Genomic DNA, 23758 nt, shown 5'->3' on the forward strand with positions numbered 1-23758 from the left:
TTGTCGTTGGCAGAATCGGAGACCTGTGGCTCCCAGATCTCACTCCTTATGTTTAATACCAGGTAACTAGGGTGATGGCATAGCTATCATTTGGGGGCCTGAGCATGATTCCTCCCTGGCGTCTTTATTAATCTCTGTCAGTCATTGTGGGAAGTAACCCAGGCCACTTCATCTGAGCTCCGTCACCCCAGCAGAGCATGCAGCTCCATCCAGCTCCTACCTACTCCACCCCATCTCCACCCCCAACAAACTTTGGGCTCTGTCCTTTTACCACTAGCCCCTGTTCTCCCTCACAGCTGGCACCTTCATCCTGGTTGCCTGCCCCAAGTCTGTGCATAGTGGGAGGTACCCTAAATCAGGAAGTGGGTAACTGGACTCTTCACCAATTCTACCTCTTCATAGCTGTGTCATCCGGGGCAGGTCCCCATCCCATCTGGGTTTCAGTTTCCCCATCTGTGTATTGAAAGGGTGAACCAAAGTCAGCACTGTCTTGCCAAATAGATAAAGTGTTGCTATTCAGGCTTAATGTTTCAGAATTACTAGTGCAAAAATATGAAACACCAACGATTCCTCCCACAGCCCACTCTACTCCATTACAGTGGCCACACAGAATTTAAGATACCATACATACAGTTTCTGGGGTGTATTAGGAAAGTTAACAGCTTACAATATGGTGTCAGAAATGCTCAGGGCCCAGTTGTTCCAGTCAGATGCTGATAAATGCCCACAAGACACACCACTCAACCTGAAGGCATCCATCTCTAGCTCCGTGGGTCATCAAACCCAGCTTTTCCACAGAAGTGCCTAGAAATACCCCACTCTGCAAGCAAGCTTTCTGCCTGCAATCACTCAGCTTTACTTGCTCCGTGGGCTAGGAAATCCATAGTTCTGTCTTGTTTTCTGGTTCTTGGTTCTGCTGCTCCTCTGCCTCACCTCTGCATCACAGCTTTCTGTCCCTAGGTCGAGAAGGTTCAGTGTGCAGGGATTTCAGGGTCCAAAGATACACTCCACTCCTAGCTTTTCATCTTTGATGGTACTGAGACGACCCCCACCCCCTTTCTCTCAGATGGTTCGTGTTATACCCATGCTTAAGAGTTTCAACTCTGTACAATTACAGTGAAGTCTGCTGGCACCCACTGCTGAATCACGTCATCTTATCAGTATCTTCTCCCACCTTCTGTTGTTCAGACCCAGCAGGCTAGGTTGTTTGGTGGGACTTACAGACTTTGGCTAGAAGAGACATTAGATAATTCACTATACCACATTAAATCTTAAACAAGTGTTACTCTCTGGTAAGTCAGACATGCAGAAGTACCAGGTGTCTTGGCATTTATCCAGATGGGTGTACTTGGTTCACTTATCTAATCAGCATGTTTACTGAGGGCAATAGGAGTCTCTGGGTAGTGTGAACAGTACACTTGACTACTAACTAGAAAGTTGGTGGTTCATATCTACTCAGGGGCACCTTAGAAGAACAACCTAGTTTCTAAAAAAAATCAACCATTGAAAACCCTATGGAGCATACCTCTACTCTTACACACAAGGTTACCATGAATCACCATAGATTGCTATGGCAGACCATAGGCTCAATCCTGAGGGTGCAAGAGGGGAGGGGAGGCACTCACCCCCCATCTACATTGAAGTTTAATTATAATAGTGATGGCTGCCACCAGGAGAGTCGGCAAGAGTGTTAAAGGAACTGTGCCCATACAGAGTCAGGGAAGACTTTTAAGTTGGAGTCTGAAGGGTGAGTTGGAGCCAGCAAGGTAAAGGTGGGGGAAGAGGAGTCCCTGGTTTTTAAGGCAGACTGTAAGTTCTTGAGGCAGGAGGAGCCAGCTGGCTCTGAAGAACCAAGAGAAGACCAGTGTGATGGAGCTTGGATCAGTGGGGAGTGTGGATTGTGGTGAAACTAGAGTGTTTGGCAGAAGCCAGATCATGCTTGAGTTTGTAGGGCATGTTAAGAACATAGATTACATTCTCAGAGGCATCCCTTGAAGTGTTACCTGGGTGTGATGGGATCCTACTTGGTTGTCTCCTTAGACTCAGAAGCCTAATGACTTTCTACAAGTCCTTGACAATTGTGAATCAGTTGCAAATTCTGCATTTTCTAACACTGAGTTGATGCTGTAAAGATCATCTCCCTCCCCAAAAGAAAAGCATGATTATAAGACCTCAAACAGCAAGCAACAGAGTCAGGTCTAGATAGAGTTGTATGGTAACCTGGCTGGACTTAACAAGTTCTGTGACTCACCCCTGCCAGCCCCAGCTCCACAGTCTGCTTGTTTGAAATACACGCCTAAACAATAAGAGAAGCTTATACAAACCTACCTTAAGTAAACAGATATTAGATGTGTGGATGTCTGCAGCATGAGAGAGTAGTCATAGTGCAATTTGGTGTAGGAGAGAGATTCTTATAAAGGTGGGATCTCTAGAGAGGGTAGAGAGAGGAAGATTGAAAAAGAATCTTTGACAGTGAAAAGATTGGAACACACTAGTTAAGAATTGTTCTTTCACTAAGATCATTTATGAGGGCTCTGCTTCAAAGATAGGTTGTTGAGATGTGTAAGAGTAAAAGGGCTGACACTTGAGTGGCCTCTAAAGATTTGAACTCGGGTTCTATGAACCTGTGAGTTCATGTTGGGACTTGTGAAAGAGATCTCTGGAAAGCCAGATGCTGTGAAACCTCACCTTTTGTTCTCAATAGTTGATCCAGTGTTCTGCTCTCCTGCTACTGAGTTTGTAGGAGAAGGTGACTGGGGCGCAGTATGTATGGGAACCTGGGTTTGTATTCTCACTCAGCTTCCAAGTTGCTATGTGCCAAGGCCGCTGTCTGCCCATTTCCTTCTCTTTTGTACAATGTACAGTGTTCAAATACATGCTCTTTGAATTTTGTTCCAGCACTGGCATTTTACTTTCTAAGTAAAATGGGGCTTATGAAATGAGGTGAGCAGTGCAATACTTAGTTAGGATTTTCCTTGTCTTCTACTTTTGGACCCTGGCCCAAGGTCTCCAAGGCATGACATCCCTGGATGCTGATGGGCTCAGAGGAACATAGCTGCTCCCGACCCTGAGAGCAGAGATGGACTTGGAAGTGCTCCCTCATACCCTCTCCACCTAATCAAGTCCCCTCTGGTGTTCCAGATACATCCTCTGCTGCCGGGTACGCTCACCGTCATGGTCCACGATCTGTGTTTGGCTTTCCCTGCCCCGGCCACGACCGAAGTCTCCGTCTCAGACATACAGGAACTATACGTCCGGGTGGTTGACAAGGTTAGTGTGGACTCTGAGAGTTCTCAGCTGACTCTGAAAGCAGGAAACCTGTGTGGCTGTGGAAGATGGCCTCCTCAGCCCCCTTGGGACGGGGTGAGAGCTGTGCTGGTGTTTCCCCTGCTTTCTTGTGTCCCTCCCCCCGCTCCTGATGAGCTGTGGGCTTGCAGGGCTGTCTTTTGTTTCACTGCCCCATATGGGTTAGCAATATAACCTCTGATGTGGTATTTCCTCATCATACTGACATCCCTAATGCCTGGCTGTAAATCCTGCTTGGAGCTGTTTCTAAATTAGCCTGGAGATGGGGATTCATATCTTCAAGCTGCCATGTCCAGGCCTGGGCCAAACATGTGTTCTTTCTCAGCATTGATTTTTGACTTCTGGGGAAGTTCTGAAGCAAATGAGGAAGACTCGTTAAGGCCAAGTACTTTTGCAAAACATCTGAATAAAAGATCTAGCTCTTTTTTCATATAAAATAAGGAATTTCTATTTCAAATATGTAGCGTAGTGGTTACGAATCGGGCTGCGAACCTTAAGGTCAGCGGTTCGAAACTACCAGTCGCTCCGCGGGAGAAAGATGAGGCTTTCTACTCCCGTAAGGATTTACACCCTCGGAAACCCTGTACAGGGTCGCTATGGGTCGGAACCGACTCAACGGCACTTAACAACAACAACACCATAACCGAAGCTAGCCCTTTGGAGGGTTGAGGTTCAGTTCTTAGTTTCCTGAGCTTATAGAATGGTTAGTTAGGAAAAGGGGAATTTCCAAGCAGCTGTTTGGTCAGTGTTTTAGGTTGGGTTCTCTAGAGAATCAGTGAAACTTCAATATGTCTATATATAAAGAGTTTATATCAAGGAAATGGCTAACAATTGTAAAGGTGGGAGAGTCCCGAGTCTGTGTCAGCTGAGCCAAGATTGGTGGGTGGGCCCAGCTGGCAGACAAGCAGACAAACAATAGAGCAGGCCACTGGCTCAGGTTCAAAGAACCGAAAGTTGGAAGACGACCCAAATGTGAGATACAGATCCAGCGGAAAAGAGAGCAAGCTTTTCCTGCATGTCTGTTATATTGGAAACAGGCCACACCCCCAAGGAAACACCCTTTCAATTGATTGGTTGCTCATGACCAACCCTCAGAGTTAACTATGCCCATATTAGGTTTCACCATAGGGATAACCACACCTCAACTGCCAAACCACTGGGAATCCTGGCCCAGTCAAGTTGACGGGAAACCTTAGCTATCACAGTCAGTGAGCATTTATTGAGGTCCTACTGTATGCCTGTCAGCTGTGTCCCATCTCCCTAACTAGAAGGTTGGTCCTTTGAGAAAAAGGAATGTGATTTATGCATCTAAGTACCCTAGACTCTGGTATACAGTAAACACCTAGTTTTCATTTATAGATCGAGGATTACTTGTCCCCAGTTCTCAGGTCCTTTGATTTGGGATGGGTTCTGGTAGCGTAGTGGTTACGAATCGGGCTGCAAACCTAAGGTCAGCAGTTCAAAACTACCAGCTGCTCCATGGGAGAAAGATGAGGCTTTCTGCTCCCGTAAAGATTTACAGCCTCAGAAACCCTGTACGGGGTCGCTATGGGTCAGAACCAACTCGATGGCACTTAATAACAACAAACAACACATTTTCTTAGACAGATGTCAGGTGTCATAGGTGCTGGGGTTGGTTATTCCGAGGCCACACCTAGGTCTTTATTCACCACAATGTAGGTGGAGATTGGGAAGACCGTCAAGGCCTATGTCCGTGTGCTGGACTTTTACAAGAAGCCATTCCTGGCCAAGTACTTCGCCTTCATGGACCTGAAGCTTCGAACAGCCTCCCAGATTGTCACATTGGTGTGAGTCCTCCCGGGGGTCAGAGTTGAAGGTCTCGGGGAACTGCAGGACCCCAGCTTCAGCCTCTCCGATTTGTCTGCCTGGGGTGAGAAGCCCAGCCCATTCTTTTGTTTCAGGGCCCTTGATGAAGCCCTCGACTACTACACTGCCACGTTCCTGGTTCATGGTGTGGCCATTGGCCAGACTAGCCTGACTGCAACCGTGACCGATAAAACCGGACAGAGAATCAACTCAGCCCCACAGCAGATTGAGGTAAAACTGCTCCTTTTTATACAATGCGCATGCATGTATGTGGTGGGGCTGGGGATCAGGGACATGCTTTTTCTGTGTGAGGCTGGGGACTTTTGGGATAGTCCATGGAGACGTCATGTTAAAATCTGTGCTCTTCAGTGTCCTTGATCAAAGGTCAACTTTTACCAGTCCCAAGGGTCTGGGACAGCACAGTTAGACTGTGGTCAAGGGAGACAGTGACTTGTCACATCTCAAGAAATGTGGCAGAACATTCCTTAAACTTTGAAGTGCTGTCAGTGTGAAGGGGACAGACAGGAAGTGTCCCCAGAGAGCTGGTGCTGGGCAGAATTTCTCAGTGGAATTTTGGCTCATGTAGGGAGGAGATTCACCACTGAGCAGCTGTCCCCAGAGCCCCCAGTGCAGGCCCTGATGTCCTTATCCCTTGTTTGAGTATGTGACTTGAGGCTGCCTCGTGGCATTAGGGTTAACAAGAACCAGAGGCCACAGTTGCGATGGCAGAAGCCACATCTAAGTTGGTCCTTGAGTAGCAACATCAAGTCCTGTGACTTTGGCTGGGTCCTCTGTGGGCCTTGGTCACATGGGTGCTGGCAGATGCTAGCTCTTAAGCTATCCATGCTCTTAAACTGTGTGATATGAAATCTGCCTCAAGATGAAAGTATGCTTTTCTTCTCCTGATGATGAGGAATTCATCTCTGCCTATAAATAACACAACGCTACCAAGTCTAATCCTCACACTCACAGTACCTCCTGGCTGACGTGGACACTCGCTCACCTAACAGGCATTTCTGAAGCCCTTGACAGGCAGAGAATGGTGGGAGTAGGGGATGGCAAGAATACGGTATTGGGGCACCGTCCGGTTACAGAGCTGGGTCATCCTCATCCTTGGTCTTCCCCCTGAACCTCTCTTTCCTCATCTAAGAAGATGTGAGAATTGAAGCTGAAAGCTGCTCAAAGTCCATTTCCTAGTAGAGACTTGGAGACCTTTAGGGAAAGAGGCAACCTTCCAACCCCTCACCTTAGGGAAATCTTGAAGGCAGTGGGTCTTAAGTGTTATGTGCATCAGAGTCACCTAGAAGGCTTGTTAAATGCAGGACCCCGCCTCTGTATCTACAGGTCTTGGGCAGGGCTGCAGGTTTTGCATTTCTAGGCAGTTCCCAGGTGATGCTGCTGCTGTCACCCAGGTGACCACGGAGCAGAACTGCCCCAAGAGGATGTCTCAGATGAGACTGGGCCTCACCTGTGGTGATATGAAATGCAGAAGGCAGAGCATGCCTGTGGAGAAGCACAGGCCCTGGTGGGCATTGGGGGAGGCCCTGTGACAGTGCCTGGCTGAGGGTGGCAGTACTGACAGTCCTGCAGGTCTCCCTGAGTGGACACCAGACCCCAGACCCTATGGACCACTCAGAGCTGAGGGATTCCTTACATCATGTCTCCGTCTCCCTTTCCAAGTTCTGTGTGAGCTTGTGACTCAATGGCCCCTTTCCTTTTGTCTCCACATCCAGGTGTTCCCCCCATTCAGGCTGATACCCAGGAAGGTGACCCTAATCATCGGGGCCACAATGCAGGTAAGAGCCAAGAAGTGCCCACGTACCCTGCTCCAGGAAGCCCCCACCCTCTGGAGGTATCACTGATGACCTCTCCTGTTCCCTACCTCTCCAGGTCACCTCAGAGGGTGGCCCCCAGCCTCAGTCCAACATCCTGTTCTCCGTCAGTGACAAGAGTGTGGCCTCAGTGAGCAGTACTGGGCTGGTACAGGGTCTCGCCGTGGGCAATGGCACCGTCTCAGGCGTCGTGCGGGCTGTGGATGCCGAGACAGGCAAGGTCATCATAGTGTCTCAGGTAGGGGGACATGAGGTGGGATTTGGGGTGCTTTCAGCACTTGCCCTAGAGAGGTAGCACCATCCTTCGTACCTCCACGTCTGGGGTCCTTCTGGACCATCTGGTATATGTTTGGTTCAGCCTCGACAGCCCTGTTTGTTGGATTTGGGGGTTCTGGTTCTGCCTGTGAGTGTGTGTTACCTGACCCAGGACCTCCCTGTGATGTGGGGCAGCACCTGGCCCCTCGAGGCTGCTCCAGGCTGAGTCACTGCACTCTCACTCTTCAGCTCCTTCCCATCCCAGGATATCCCAGGTTGATGCATGACCATGGCTGTGCTGCATCTTTGCTTGTTCAGCCCTCACAACCCCTGTGTGCATTTCATTATCATCCCATGAGGCAGGCTGAGAGCATAAGGGACTGACAGGTGGGTGACCCACTGTCCCATGTGGCAGCTGTAGGAGCCTCACAGCAAAGCTTCAGCTCCTCTTGTGCATTCGGCTCAAGCAAGGCTTAAAGATGTTGGGATGGGGCAGGGGAGGGGGGATGCTGCTGGCTGTAGCGTCGCACACTTTGAGGATCATTTGTATGTTCAGAAGTGCCGATGGGCTCAGTGGTTTTCACACGGACCACTGAGAAACAGTAATAATTCACACATGTATGTGTGTACTTCAGGAGACTAAGAAAACCTAAGAGTTGCCCAGTGGTAACCTGTTGCCCAGCCAGAGGTTATGTCATCATTTCTCTAGCCTTTTGCTGGCATGGAATACATCTCCAGTTGCCTTTATGGGTCAGCAGAGAAGCTAGAAGGCTGAGTAAGGAGAGTCTCCCTTCCAAGGACTCTCCCTGTCCCCATGTGGAATTACATCTAAGATCCAACATTTTTCTTTCTTTGTTTCTCTGATAAGGAGATGGGGGGGGGATCCTTCCCACATCCTAAGAAGGGCATAGGGGCTAAAATGTCCAGGGTACGTATGTGCTCCGTGACATCCTTTGCATACAGTACAAAGCGTCTTTGGAAAGGCTTCTTTGTGGACTTGCTCATGGCCATACCAAAGCTTAGTCAATAAGAATAACATTGTACTTCATGTAGTGTGACTAACTGAACCAGATACAATTGGTCGACATTCAGCCATTTCAGGAGCTATAATATGATCAAGAACTCATGATATTGAAAATCCAGGTGACACTGAAGACATAGCTGAAAAACAAAGCTCCAGGAATTGACAGAATACCAACTGAGATGCTTCAACAAATTGATATATCACTGAAACACTCGTCTAAGCCAAGAAATGTGGAAGACAGCTACTTGGCCAGCCGACTGGAAGAGATCCATTTTTGTGCCCACTCCAAAGAATGTGGAAATTATTGAACAATATCATTAATATCACACATAAGTTAAATTTTGCAGAAGATAATTGAAAAGTTACAATAATACATCAATAAAGAACTGCCAAAAATTCAAGCCAGATTCAGAAGAGAACATAAAATGAGATTTATCATTGCTGGTGTCAGCTAGATCTTGGCTGAACGCAGAGAATATCAGAAAGCTGTTTACCTGTGCTTTATTGACTACACAAAGTCATTGACTATGTGGATCATGACGAGCTATGGATAACATTGTGAAGAATTCCAGAACATGTAATTGTACTCATGCGGAACCAAGAGGCAGTTGTTCTAACTGAACAAGGGGATACTGAATGGTTTAAAATCAAGGGGGTGTGTATCAGGATTGTACCCTTTCACCATACTTTTTCAATCCGTATGCTGAACAAAAATAATCTGAGAAGCTGGACTGTCTGAAGAACGCAGCATTATGATTGGAGGAAGGCTCTTAACGGTCTCCGTGTATAGAGTCCTGGTGTGGTGCTGCAGAATAAGCACTGGACCCCCAAGGTCGGTTTGAACCACAAGAATAAGAGGTTCTACCCACCAGCTGCTCCTCGGAAACCCTATATAGGGTCGCTATGAATTGGAACCAGCTTGATGACACTTAACATGTGTAGATGATACAATCTTGTTTGCTGAAAGCAAAAAGTATTGGAAGAACTTACTGGTAAAGATTAAAGACCTTCAGTTTGGGTTACACATCAACATGCAGCAAATAAAAATCCTCACAGTTGGACCAATAGACAGCATCATGATACACGGAAAAAAGATTGAAATTGTAAAAGGTTTCATTTTACTTGGATCCATAGTCAATGCCCATGGAAGCAGCAGTCAAGAAATCAAATGGTGCATTGTATTGGGCAAATCTGCTGCAAAAGATAGTGCTTTGAAGACTAAGATGCTCCTGACCCAAGTTATGGTATTTTCATTTATGTCATAGGTATGTGAAAGCTGGACAATGAATAAGGACATGAGCCAGAATCAACTTGACAGCAATCAAAATAACAATGTGCTTGTGGACATGTAACATTTCAGGACACAGGCATCCAAGTCCTCATTCAGAACCAGGGCTCTGGAAGCATCTGAGAGCACCTCTGAGCTGAGAGCAGTGGAGCCCAGAGTCCGTGGACCTGGAGGGGCACGCGCACCTGTGTTCTCTGCGGCTGACTTTGCTCTGAAATGAAGTCCATTGATTTGCTCCGTTCCCAGCAGTTTTTGTGTCCATAAAGTCTCTTTGAATTACTGAGGTAGATGCCTCCATTCTGTGTATTTATTTTGTGAAGACCGTAAGAAAGCTCTGGAAATGTGCAGACCTGCTCTGTGGCAGCCACGTGCAGCTGGGCTCCAGAAACCCTGCTTATTTTCTCTCAAGAAAGGCTTAAGAGCTCAGGAACAGACTCAGTTTTCTCTTCCAGGGGAGTTCAGAGAGTTGAAAGGTCAGCAGGTGGGAAATGGAGACAAAGGGGCACTAAGTTGTGCATATTCCCTTCTGACTTCTGCTTCTCCTCTGTGTGGTCTGACCTAACAGGACCACCTCCCTCACTGGGTCTCCCATCTGGTGGGTTGGGAGAACTGCTGGAGGAAGGCCTTGGTGCCCTTTGACAGATGGTAGACCTGCGCCACCAACTCCATCCAAAAGGCATGCTCCCAGGCAGGCAGGGGCTCAGCCTATGATTCTGTTCAGATGCTTCCAGCTCCCTGTGTGTGTTCCTGGCCAGAGTTAGTGTGTGCGAGGACAGTCATGGTGCTGACCAGTGAGCACAGAGGGAAGGAGGAGGGGAAGGAATGCTAATTGATCATCTACTATGTGTTGAGTGTTAGCCCAAATCACAAGACAGAGAGGTGGGATTCACATGAGCACACATAAAATACACTTGAAGGTTTAAGGTCTGAGTTTAGCATGATTCAGCATGAAGTTAGCCTTTTCCCAAATTAATAGGAACTTCGAGCTCAAATTGAAGAAGGGATAAAGTCAGCTGTTATCTGACTCCCCTGGAGCCTGCTTTGTCCATTGCTCAGTCAGAGAGACAAGGAAAGAGACTGGTTGGAGTTGGGGTTGGAAGGGTCTGGAGATATGTCCTGTAGGAAGCTAGGTATGCCCCGGCCTAGAGAACTGTCCTGTCACTACCCCAGAGTCTCTGGAGTGCTGACCTGGAGCAGCTGTGGAGTCAGAAAACCAGGCTGGGACTCCCAGGGCGTGGGGAAAGCAGAGGCCATGTGGGGGACAGCCTGTGGGTGCCTTCTCACCACACTGCTGGACTAGCCTTATCAGAGCTTCCTCCCCTGGGAGCAGTCCCTTCCTCAGGCACCTGTCTCTAAGCCTGAGTCAGCCTGAGCCCTAGTGCCTTTTTCCTAGGATCGTGTGGAGGTGGAGGTGCTGCTTCTCCAGGCGGTGCGGATCCGAGCCCCCATCACACGGATGAGAACAGGGACCCAGGTGAGGTGGGACCTCCTCTAGGAGGCTGATTGAGGAAGAGCTTGGGGAAGCCACACTTGCTCCACCACAGAACATGCTATCCCCTGTGCTGGGTGGGATACGTCACTTCCCTCTTCTCTGTTTGACTCCTGTGTACCTATGGGCTTCTAAAGGGAAATGTCCCTGAACATGCTACTACAGACCCTATGGGTACCATCACTCCATCATTTGCTCTCACAGCATCAAGCTCCTTTAATGCATAGCCTTTCTTTCCTTCACATTCCACATTTGTGTGCTTACTAACGTCTGCTTCCCACCAAACTGCTGCCTTCCCACACTGAGGCCAGCACGTGTCACATAGCAGGAGCTCTTCCAAGCACTCTGTGTTCATTTAGTGCTCACGATAGCCTTGAGGCCAGCAGTCAGTGTCCGTTCCCTAGTATCGAGATGGATACTAGTAGCAAAAAGGTTTAGTCACTTGCCCAGGTCACCCAGCAACTGTGTCATGGGAGAGGCATGTACTCTGGCCGAATGGCTCCCAGTTTTATCTTCTGTTACATGATCTCCACATATGGGCTCTGTTGGGTGCTGGTCACACTCCCCTACCCCCGTGCTAATGCCCCTGTTAGACCTGGAAGAGAGGGACTGCTGGGCAGTATGTGTTGTGCTGCTTGGGCTGAAGGGATCGGGTCCAGAACTGGGGCTCCCTACCCAGGTAAAGCACATCTGTGGTGGGTGATGCATTAGTCCTGCCCTCTGTGTGATCATTTGGTGTTTCCCCAAGCCCTCCTAGACCTGTGTCAGGCCCTTCTCTGCTGGGAGGAATTAAGCATAGCTTCTAGACCCTGAAGGTGACAGGTGGCACCCCCAAGCTCCAGAGCACTCCTGGCATGGGCTCATGGGGTCTGGTTTCTTCCCCCAGATGCCTGTCTACGTCACTGGGATCACCAGAAGCCAGAACCCTTTTTCATTTGGCAACGCTGTGCCAGGCCTGACCTTCCACTGGTCTGTCACCAAACGTGACATCCTGGACCTCCGAGGTCGGCATCATGAGGTGAGCACTGCCCAGAGTTTCCCACACAGGATCTGCAGCGCCTGGCCCATGAGGCCATCAGGACTCTTCTCTCGCTCTCGGGGCTCACACATACCCCATCTCTGTCTCACACTCCCCCTCCCTTAGTCCCTTCCGTGTCTCCAGGTCCTGATCATGTCTCCCCAGCACTCCCAGCCTGATCCACAACCCTTCTCATTACAGAGGAGCAAGCAAAAAACTTGGAAAGGGAAGCCAGCAGAGAGTTCTAGAATGTCACAGGTCTTGATCTTCTGACCCCCTTTCTGAGATGATGTCTGGTAGCCTGAGATTTTTATCAGTTTTATCCCAGAGCTCAGCCAAACTCCCCTTCTCTCAAACTTCCTTGGGCTTCTTAGTGTGGGAGGGTGTGGGGCACCTGCCAAGTTCTTCTGTATGTTAACTAAGCCCAGAGGTGGAATGGGACCAGCTTGTGGGGAGCCAGGCCTGCTGACTACAGACCCCAGCACTGGCTGAGCCATGGTCCACAGGAGCCAAGTGGAGGCCTGGTGTGAGAAGCAGGCTCAGGACAGCTGCCTGCAGGTAGCTCAGGTGTAATCTAATGTAGTGGGGAGGGTTGCCTCTTTTCCTACCTCATCCTGTGTTTTCCCACATTGCTTTCCAGATACCTCATAACAAGGAAAGCTATTGCTGATCATGACAGAAGACCATACAGAAAACAGCAAAAATAATAGCCTTTTAAAACAAAACAAAAACCCAGCACACTGGGAATATCAGGATAGTTCTAGAAGGTCACATGGTCATTCTGTGCTTCCTGTTTCTGAAACACACGTCCCTCAGGGTGCTTAGAAATCCTACTCTCAGGAAAGCTGGTCTGCTTTTCCAGGTGTCCCTGTGGACATTGCACAATGCAGTGCAGTGCAGTGTAGTGTGCCCCTCTTGTGCTGGGGGAGCTGGTCTGTACAACCTTCCACAGACAGGCTGGGAGAGTCTGAGGCTGCTGTCAGGATCTGGGGAATAGGGCCTTTCCTGAAAGCATGTTTGCATCTGTCCTAGGCAATGCTCCAGCTCCCTTCACAGTACAACTTTGCCATGAATGTGCATGGCCGAGTGAAAGGCCGGACCGGACTGAAGGTGGTGGTCAAAGCTCTGGACCCCACAGCTGGGCAGCTGCACAACCTTGCCAAGGAGCTGTCTGATGAGATCCAAATACAGGTAAAGGCCAGTAAGAGGCAGAAAGGCACTTGGCAGGGCCCCTCTTCTCCTGTGCAGCATCTATGCCTTGAGGGTACCCTGAGCTCACTGGGCAAGACCCATCACAATGGGAGAGGGGGCGAGTAAGGTGCTGGGGGTGTCTAGCACTGGGATTCACTCAAGGCCTCACAGAAGAGGTGATATTTGTGCTGGTCTTGAGGGAATGGGATGGGGAGGGGTTTGACCAACAGAACAGGCAGAAGGAACTGCATATGCAAAGGCCAGAAAGCCAGGATAACGTGATGTGCTCCCCAAATCATAAATAATCTGAGCTTAGTGCCTTAATGAGAGGCAGAATCTGGAAAAACATCTGCCGGGCTATTAATTGAATGGTCTGTGTTTATGTGACAAACACTCATATAGCATTTCATAGGGCCAACGTGCCTGTTTCTACTTGCCTACATTAACACCACCATCCTCATGTGGCACTGAGACGTGCTGCCACAGGACAATGAGCTGGAGGCACAGCGGTGAAGGGGACCTGCTCCAGGTCAAGGGAGCAGCCAGAGGGGGAAGCTGAGCCTGCGGTGAGGAGATCTGTTAATAAGCCACATGGACTTACTGCATTTGGACTATGGCACCCAGCTCTCTCCTCCCACCAGCGCTTGACCTCTGTGCCACTTCCCTAGACTGTGGTTCTGACTCACCAAGGCTGGTTTTGGACCTCAACCCCATCCAGGTCCTGTCTGTGAGAGGGGCTTTGTCACTGTGGCTCTGAAGAGCTACTCTGAAATTCATTAACCCCCTGCGTGCTCCTGAATGCAGTCCCTAAGTGTCAAGAGAGAAGGAATGGACTCAAGTCACCTGTTCAAAAAGATACAAACCATTTCTGTCCTAGACACGTACTGTCAGGGGCTCAGTAAAACCAGTTACCATTAAGTTGTCCCTAACTTACAACGAAACTCGCATGTGTCAAAGTATAGGGTTTTCAGTGGTTGACTTTTTGGCGTTCCGTCCAAGGTACACTGACTGGGTGACCTTGAATGACAGCTTTCCAGTTAGCAGCAAATATGCTCACCACTCATACCACCTGCAGACTCAACCAGGGATAAAGAGCAGAATTTAAAAGAAAAACACCCCCTTGCCACTCCCAACCCCTCCCCCCCCAAACACACACACACACAACTGTCCAGGTTAGAAACAAAAGTTCTGGTGCCCATCACTTATGTGTCTCATTTTCCTACCTGACAACAGATGAAACTGGAGTAAATCAGAAACTATAGAGAAGCTGGATCCAGCCCACAAAGGTGTCTTACTTGCCACACTCAATGCTTTTAAACAATGTTGATTTGTTGGCGACACTTAAAAATCAAAAGATTTCATATAAAAATGCAATATGCATCTTGTCTTGAAAACATGGCATTTTTCCCAGATGGCAAAATCATCCAAAGATGAGCGGCAGCCTCCCCTTTGAATAGGGCTGTGTGCTCCAGTTTGCCCCAGTCCCCACCATTCCATGTTGCTTCCTGCTGGAGGAGTTGCCATATGCCTTGGTGCTTGCTCTTGCTTTTCTTGCAGTAAGATCTCTCTCAGACCTTCCCCTGCACAGAAAAATGGACAACAAAGAATACTTTCAAAATACTTAAAAATAAGAGGGAGCACGCTTTTTTGGGAACATAGTTAGTACATGCACTGCGTGTATCAGAGGTAAAATCTGTGAGGCTGCTTTCCTCTTGAATGTTGCCTACTAGACAAAAACTAGCATCTGAATCTACCCTGGACTCACCTGATGCCATGCCCCACCCCACCCCCCACCCCCAGCTCCCAAAGGCTGTTTCCCACCCACTGGCTATGATCACGTGAACCCCATGGTCCATTGAGATGGGCATAGTACAGATGAAGAAATCCAGAGCACTGTGGGGCCGGGAAGGAGAGTTGTCAGGCCAGAATGTTCCTGGAGAGCATTTGTCGGTTCAGATATTGGGTGTTGGCCCAGGGGCTCACGCCCTTGGGATCCAGCAGGTCTGATTGGAAGTTTGCAGGGAGCTCAAAATACACTTGTAGCTGCCCAGCATGGGACACCCTTGAGGATGGTGGCTACATTAGGGTGCATTCAGAGAAAGGTTTGGAGCACCCCAGGCGAGTGCTTCGTAGGCTCTCGGAGCACCTGGAAGTGACTGAAACAGTGTGGTTCATTCAGTTGTCAAGCCCGGCATCTGCCAGACTAAACTGGCTCCCTTCCACCCTGTTTGTCTTGCTATAGTGTAAGTGGCCAGGGCAGTGAACAAGGGATTGTTCTGAGGTGCAGAAAGGGAGGAGCAAGTGGTCTACACGAGAGAAAAGAACATCAGGTGGTGCAGTGACGGCTGAGCAAGGCCCTGAGCCATTCCACCTGCTGCCTACCTCCACATCAGGCAAGCAGCCCCGCAACCGGTACACAGCATGCGGCTCCCTGCTTTTTCTCACCCCTCTTCCTCCATCTTCCTGTAAAGCCCAGCCCTGACCATCAAATTACCAGTTACTAACAGGTGGTATTGGAGTCCTGGTGTGGTGCTGTGGGTTAATGCGTCAGACTGCAAAGCAGTTTGAACTGCAGGGTTGGTGATTCAAGCTCAACAGCCGCTCCTTGGAAACCCTATAAAGCGTCGCTATGGGTCAGAATCGACAACAACAACAGGTAGTATTACCAGGTACTAACACCAGGAAGTTCTGGTGTGGTGCTGAGGGTTAATGTACTGGGCTGCAAGGTTGGTTGGAACCACATGGTGGGCGGTTTAAGCTCACCAGCCACGCCTCAGAAACTCTACACAGGGTCGATATGAGTCGGAACCAACTCAAGGGCATTTAACAACAGATGGTAGCTTATAACAGTTTTTCTCATCCCTCATCCCCACTTGGCTATCGCCGCTCCGAGAACTGGGCTCCATAGGGTTTTCAGTGGCTGATTTTTTAGAAGTAGATTGCTAGGCCTCCCTTCCAAAGCTCCTCTGGGTGGACTCACATCACCAGCCTTCCCATTAGCAGTCAACTGCATTAACTATTTGCATCACCTAGGGAGGGACTCATAAGAAATAAAACTTGCCTTCTCTCCTAGGTATTTGAAAAGCTGCTGCTGCTGAACCCTGAAATAGAAACAGAACAAATATTAATGTCACCCAACTCATTTATAAAGCTCCAGACAAACAGGTTTGTGACTCAGTCCCTGTTCTCCACAAGGCTGGGGAGCTGTGCTTGCATCCAGTAGCTCATTTGTCAGAGTTGTCAGGAAGGTAATACTTTAGTGAATTGTGCATCTTTCTGGGTATAGCATTTGAAGTGGGTGCAGCTTCTACATCCACCACCGACTCTCTCTGCTCCTTGACTTTGCATCTCCCTGCCATCTCTCTTCTCCTCTCTGGATCCTAAAGCATTTTAATGCTGGATGCGAACATTCAGTATTTAAAAGGGGGAAAAGCACCAACATGAAAGTATTGAATTTTTCAAGTGCACCTGTGTTTTCAAGACTTGCCAATCAAAGTGTGGTCCATGGGCCAGCAGCAGAATCACCTGGGAGGCTTTAAAATGCCAATCTTGGGACCCCACCCTACCCCCACCCCAGATCTACTGATTGAGAGCCTGCATTTTAACAGGATTCCCAGGTGATGCACATTAATGTTAGCCTTCTTTTAAAGCACATCTATACACATTTCTGACTTTGGCTTGAAGGTGGGGATACCTTTGGTGGCGATACACTTGTATTAAAGCTGTACTTGCTACATGGACCACAGGATCACTTAGATGTTGCATGAAACACACAATATTCATCCGGTCAAAATTACCTACACTCCAGACTCTGGTAGACTCAGAGCTGAATGCCGCATTAAGCTTGAGCTTAATGGGGAGAGGGGAATATGGTAAAACAAGCCAGAACCCAGAGAAGGGGGGCCCTTCATGTGTAGATTTAGGGAAGACGTCACAGATGGAGATGCTTGAACAAGATCTTAAAGGATGAATAGGAGTTCACCAGGGGAAGAACATCTAGACAGAGACAGTAGATTTTCTATAGGATGGGACAGAAAGAAGTTAAGAGGGTGTATTCCTGTTTCTTTATTATTCTTTGCCAAGAGGTAAGAGCATAAAACACTGTATGTATTTTATCTCCTGTCCAGTATATAGTAGTCATACGGTGTACAAACCACTCAGAATATAGTGCTGCATCCTTTAAACAGCCCTAGGCAATGGGCAGGACAGGGTCCATCATCCTCTTTCACAGTGGAAGAAAAAACCAAGGCCAAGAAGCAAAGTGCTGGGCCTAAAGGCACACAGATGTTTGAAAAAACATCTGGAGTCGACAATGGGTTCTGTCAAACTGGAAGTCCCACTGTGTCTCCAATACACCAGGCTGCCTTACTGCAGTAGGTCAAGCACAATGTATTGCAGGAACGATCTTTTACAATACCCAGTGTTGCTGATGAGAGAAAGTCAGCCTTCTCTATCAACAAGACTGTGCCAGGCTCTGCTCAGGAAGAATGAGAAGCCACGTTCTCCTTGGAACCGTTAGTTTTCCAAATTAGGTTTTCCTTCCGTGACTGATGAGGCTACAGACAGATTGGTAGCATGTGGCCTTGGTGCAAGGTGGGCCAGTGGGGGCTGTATTCTCCCAGAAGCAGTCAGGGCCAGAGGGTGAGCTGAAGGCTGACGTCAGACAGTGTGCAGTGGGTCTCAGGCCTAACCCTGGAACCTTTCCTGCCTTCAGTAAAAACAGGTCTGCTTTGTTCTCCAAAGGGATGGTGCAGCGTCACTAAGCTACCGCGTTCTGGAAGGGCCCGAGAAAGTTCCTGTCGTGCACATTGATGACAAAGGTTTCTTGGTATCGGGATCCATGATTGGCACATCCACAGTTGAAGTGATTGCGCAAGAACCTTTTGGGGCCAACCAGACCATCATTGTGGCTGTAAAGGTGAGCTAGTATTATACTCCTTTTTGAAGTAAATAAGCCATAGTACAGACTTCTGGTGTGGCACTGGATCAGCACTGGACTGTGAACCAGAAGGTCAGTAGTTCAAACACATCAGCTGCTCCTTGGAAATCCTATATAGAGTCCCTATGAGTCAGAACCGACTCGATGGCACTTAACAACAGACTAATACAGGACCAAAGGTCTTAGATAAAATGCTACCGTGCCATCTGTCAGTCAGAGCTGAAGCTCCTTGGAGAATATTTATTCCAGCTTCCTCATTCCATAGAGGGGAAACTGAGGCCCCGTGAGGTCCATTATTTGCTGCAGAGCTCAGACTGGCTCCCAGTGTCCTTCCTGCCTGGCAGACCAGAGTTCTGTCCACCAAGCTGACCACTAACTCCATCACTGCTGGCTGGTGGACCTACTTTGTGCCACCCGGTACATGATAGGTTCTCAAGAGTATAAATGGACTGGATCCCATCTGACCCTCATGACGGCAGGCATAGTGGACGTATCTTGAGTCAGAGTTTGAATTCAAACCCAGTTATGCCCTTCCTGTTACAGTACAGCACCTCCCATGTGCTCCCACATTTCTGAGACATTCTCTTTACTGCATCACCTGGTTGGGCCTTAGAGGTCAGAACTTTCTTTTCCTATCTTAAGAGTCTCTTTCTGAATCTTGTATGATGGAGACAATACATTCTCTAATGTTTAGATTCTGCTTACTTCCATGCCAAAATCCTTAAATGAAAGTCTCCTTATTCCTTGGTGGGTGCCTGGCAGGGAGCTCCACACCGCACCCCCGCCCCCCCCCAATCTAGTTTGTGAGTAAATGAAAGTGGCTGACTGTTTATCCTATTTCACCAATATTTACTGAGCACCAGCTATTTACCAGATACTGTTCCACTGAGCTTAGCATTTGACAGGCAGACTTTGGGGGACAAGCTCTGGGCCAAGAATGACTTTTATTGGAGTCAGAGAATCAGGTTTGCATGGATGGAGCTCAGGTTCTTGGGATGTGGAAAGTATCTCTTTCCTCTGTTACCCGGCCGGCATGCAGGCCCACTGGGACTCTGTGTCTACACCTGAGGACACCGTCTGTAGCACACCCCCCAAGAGCAGGTCCTTCTGTGAGGCTGAGTCATAGTCTTGGGTGGTCCAGGTCTGGACTGTGACTCATACATGTGGGCCATCCTCACGGTGTGGGAGGGTAAGCCTTGGCATGAGGGAGGGCCACTCCAGGAGCGAGCAGGTCCAGCCCAGCCATGCTGCAGGGAGGCCAATTCCAGTGCCTGCTCTCTCCCTCCAGGTGTCCCCTGTTTCTTACCTGAGGATATCCATGAGCCCTGTCCTACACACCCACAGCAAGGAGGCTCTGGCGGCCCTGCCTTTGGGAATGACCATGACCTTCACCGTCTACTTCCACGATAATTCTGGAGACATCTTCCATGCTCACAATTCAGTCCTCAACTTTGCAACTACCAGGTAGGGTGTGGGTGATGCTGATTTCCCCAGCAAAGCCACACACTTCAAGTGAGCTAGAAAGGGACCCAGCCTGAATGGAGTCCTGCTGTGTGCCCTTCCACATCACAGCTCCGTGTCCACTTGCTGTAGCCAAGAAGTGGGGTTTCAGTTCTACGTTCCATCTAACTTCAGCTTCAGTTGTATTTGATGAACACTTGAAGTTCCAGTGTAGCCTCAGTCCTAGTGTGAGGAGCGAAGTTTTCTCCTGAATGAGGGACAGAGCCTGGGCTTCAGCTTGTGCCTGCTAAAGCCTCTGACTCTCCCAGAGTTCTCAAAGGGGGGTTCCAAAGCAGCAACATCACCTTGTAACGCCTGGCAGCGCACATTCTCAGGGCCCTGCCATCTCATCTGTTTAAGTCCTCCAGGTGATTCTGATACACACTACAGGCTGAGAACCTATGCTCTGAAGGAGCACAGACTAGCATCCATCCCCAGAGGAAGAAGTGGGATTTGAGGGAAAGAGCTCCAGGGAAAGGCCCTAGAGGAAATGGGGCCAGGTTCTCCCCGTCTCTCAGCTGCTCCACAGAAGTCATTGTGGCCCTTTGAGGTGGGAGCTCCTGTTCCTGAGAAAACCAGATCTGTGAAGTCTGAAGGCATGGTCAGGGAAATTGAAGCAGGGACCCCACTCCCCATCTAGCCAAGCCTTTCATCAAAACAACTTTAGCTGATGCTGACTGAGCACCCCCTTGGTGTCAAGCACTTTATTGAACTCTGTAGATACTGATCTCATTTACTGTTCGCAGCAATTCTGGGACTTGTTAATTGATAATAATAAAACTATTATTATCCAGTTTTACAGCGGAAGAAGGCCCCGGTTCAGTTCCTGGCCAATGTATCTTCCAGCATTGGAGGCTTGCATATTGCTATAATGATGAGCAGGTTTCAGTGAAGCTTCCAGACAAAGACAGACTAGGAATAAAGGGCTGACAGTCTGCCTCTGAAAGTCAGCCAATGAAAACCCCAAGGATCACAATGCAACCAATCACAGGATAGTGCAACACTGCATAGTGTTTCCCCCATTGTACATGGGCTTAGCGTGATGGGGGCCAACCTGATCACAGCTCATCATAGCACAGATAGAGATGGGCAGAGAAGACCTGTGTGCCAACTGCTGCGCATATTGCCATCTGAAATGCGTTAGAGCCCCAGTGGAAAGAGTGGAAAACACTCTAGAGCACATTCCTCACTGGGCCTTGGCTTCCCTTTCTAAAACATAGGGGTGATCATGCCAGCAGCTCCCAGCTAAGGATGTGCATTCAGTCCTAAGGGTGATGAGTGCTGCACCCTGATTAAGGGTAGCTGCTTGGGAAAGGTGCACTGGAGTGACGTCTGGGGACTTAGTCTCCAGCTTCACTCAGAAGAGAAATTGGGCTGCATTTCTTCCTTTGGAGCTAGGGCTTTGTCCCCAAGACTGAGCACCTCATTTTCTCTGTCCAGAGACGACTTTGTGCAGATTGGGAAGGGACCCAACAACAACACGTGTGTCATCCGGACCATCAGCGTCGGCCTGACACTGCTCCGCGTGTGGGACGTGGAACACATAGGCCTTGCTGACTTTGTCCCATTGCCTGTGCTGCAGGCCATCTCCCCAGAGCTGTCTGGAGCTGTTTGGGTGGGGGACATCCTCTGCCTGACCACCACACTCACCAGCCTAGAAGGTAAGAGGAATACTGACTGGCACGGGACACTTTTTTTTATCCTTAGCACTTCCGCAGGTGGGAGTGGGCTCCCAGGAGGGGAAGGAAGTCCAACCTGGGTGATGCTGTAGAACATGGGTTCAGAAACTCTCATCCATGAACTAGAGCCAGCCTACGCCTGATTTTGCAAATAAAGTTTTATTGGCACACAGCCTTGCCAATTCATTCATATCTGGAGTGTCAGGGACAGTTTCACATGACAACAGCAGCTGTGGTCTTCTGAGGAAAATATTTCCTGACTCCTGCTTTAGAACAAAACAAGATTTGCTGTCAAATTGATTTAAACTCATGGTGCCTCCATGTGTATCAAAATCAAACTGTGCTTGATTGCATATTTAATGGCTGATTTGTCCAAAATAGATTTCCAGGTCTTTCTTTCAAGGAGCCCCTGGGTGGGCTTGAACCTCCAGACTTTCTCTTAGTAGTCAGGGGCATAATTGACTATACCGTCCAGGAACACCTCTGTCCAATCGAATTTTTCTGCTCTTGTGGAACGGTCCTGCGGCTGCACTGTAGTGAGGTAGCTGCTAGCTACTGAAGTGGGGCTCATGCCGCTGAAGAACTGAATTTGTTATTTATTTACTGGAGTCAGAATATTGGACTGCATAGCTTTAGGAGGGAGTCCTGGTTATGACCCAATGATAAACACTGGATAGCTGAATGCAAGGTTGGCGGTTCAAACCCACCAGCCACTCCTTGGAAACCCTATACAGGGTCACTATAAGTCGGAACCAACTCAATAACACACAACAACCATGTCTAGGAGACTTAAGTAAAGAATATTGGGCTAGTTTAATGGTTTCCAAATTTAAGTCATTTTCATAGCACCTGTCTGGTTTTTCTACATTCACATCCTGCATACAGTTTTGTACTTAGTGATTTTTCTAATTGGTTCTTTCATTTATCGAATTAAATTTATTTTAAAAGTAAATTAAATATTACCTCTAAGGAAAACAAGTAGAATTTTCCGCAAATAGAAAGTGTTTTAAATGTTTTCAGTGTATTTACTGTACAATGTAATTAACTTTTTACTAAGCACTGTTGCTTGGTGGCAACACTGAGCTGATGTCTACTTTCTGTTTGCTGAGATGGAATTAAGTATCAAGTAGGGAGGTGGGCCAGGGAGGGAGGCTGGAGGGAGAACCATCAGGTCCTCTTGGGGTCATTCTAAATGGGAGCACAGCCATGCAGAGGCCAGTGGGCACAGGCTGCAGGTGATGAGTGAGCTTGCTGGGCCAGCAGGTACAGAGTGGTGGGGAGGGCTTGAGGAGGCTGCTGTGGTTGTCCAGGTGAAGTGGGGCTGGGATGAAGAGTCCAGGCATGGGACAAGGGGAATTGGGATCAACAGGGTCTTCTTTCCCAGGCCTCTCGGGAACCTGGAGCTCCTCAGCCAACAGCATTCTCCACATCGACCCCAAGACAGGTGTGGCCATGGCCAGGGATGTGGGATCTGTGACTGTTTACTATGAGGTGGCCGGACATCTCCGAACCTACAAGGAGGTGAGCTGATTCTCAGGATGAAACCTTTGCTTTCGATACTGAATGAGTCCCATTTGTTTAAGACAGAAACGCCACCTTTCTGGGCCATGCTGGGATTGGGAGTCAGGAGCCTGCACTGGGGTCTAGCTCCCTTTCTTCAGAGGCCCCTTCTCCCCATCTTCACATGGCGTGATGACAAGGCGGAGAACCAGTGCCTCCCCACCCAGTGTGGGTGGTCGCCTCTGATGTGAGCATGTCCTTGGGAACCATGGGTGGGCAGCCCAGCACCAAGGTACGGGATCACCAGAAAGCCTCCTCTGAGTCTAACTAGAGGTGAACATCAGTACTCGCTTCCCTGTGTATCTACCAACAGGAATGAATCAGCGAGGAAAGGCTGGTTGAGCTCCAGCTGTATCTCGGTTTTAGAGCCAGCAGTTAACCTATTAGCTTACATATTTAATATGCAACTCTGCAATTGGTGAGCCACTTGTTGAAAGATGCTTTGTGGTTAATCAAGCTGTGCCCTCCTGGAGGTGCTGCTGAGAGTGGGAGGGGACCTGGTGTGGCTGGGAGAAAGTGTGGGGAGCTCTGATTGGATCGTGAACAGCTTTAACTCTAGGTAGTTCGGTACAGGACTGTGATTTCTGGAGCATAGCTTTCTGGGTTCAAATCTAAGCTTGGCCATGAAGAAGCTGTGTGGCCTTGCGTAAGTAATTTTACTTCTTTGTAGCTCAGTCTTCTTGCCTGTAAAGTGCATATGATATGATATTGTTGGGGTGATTAAATGAGTCCATATGTGCAAAGCACTCAGAATAGCACTCAACACAGGAAGTATTAGCTGCTAGATTTCCAGGGGAAGAGGTCAGTGCTTATGTAAGACTGGGAGAGGTCATTGTGACTGGGCTGGGGC

The 23758-nt window shown here is 48.7% G+C and overlaps 1 protein-coding gene across 1 annotated transcript in view; it reads left to right on the forward strand.

Moving 5' to 3' along the window:
* NUP210 (nucleoporin 210kDa) overlaps positions 1 to 23758 on the forward strand; it is a 131498-nt gene that overhangs the window by 99438 nt on the left and 8302 nt on the right. The window contains exons 21-33 of the mRNA XM_006870469.1: positions 3142 to 3270; positions 4987 to 5114; positions 5229 to 5364; positions 6867 to 6929; positions 7024 to 7203; positions 10926 to 11006; positions 11908 to 12039; positions 13072 to 13230; positions 16304 to 16395; positions 17974 to 18148; positions 19458 to 19633; positions 21110 to 21330; positions 22733 to 22869. Of these exons, the coding sequence (XP_006870531.1) occupies positions 3142 to 3270; positions 4987 to 5114; positions 5229 to 5364; positions 6867 to 6929; positions 7024 to 7203; positions 10926 to 11006; positions 11908 to 12039; positions 13072 to 13230; positions 16304 to 16395; positions 17974 to 18148; positions 19458 to 19633; positions 21110 to 21330; positions 22733 to 22869 (1809 nt within the window). The remainder of the gene's footprint in view (positions 1 to 3141; positions 3271 to 4986; positions 5115 to 5228; positions 5365 to 6866; positions 6930 to 7023; positions 7204 to 10925; positions 11007 to 11907; positions 12040 to 13071; positions 13231 to 16303; positions 16396 to 17973; positions 18149 to 19457; positions 19634 to 21109; positions 21331 to 22732; positions 22870 to 23758) is intronic.

This window comes from Chrysochloris asiatica, unplaced genomic scaffold (assembly GCF_000296735.1).
Source record: "Chrysochloris asiatica unplaced genomic scaffold, ChrAsi1.0 scaffold00142, whole genome shotgun sequence".
Taxonomy (NCBI): Eukaryota; Metazoa; Chordata; class Mammalia; order Afrosoricida; family Chrysochloridae; genus Chrysochloris; species Chrysochloris asiatica.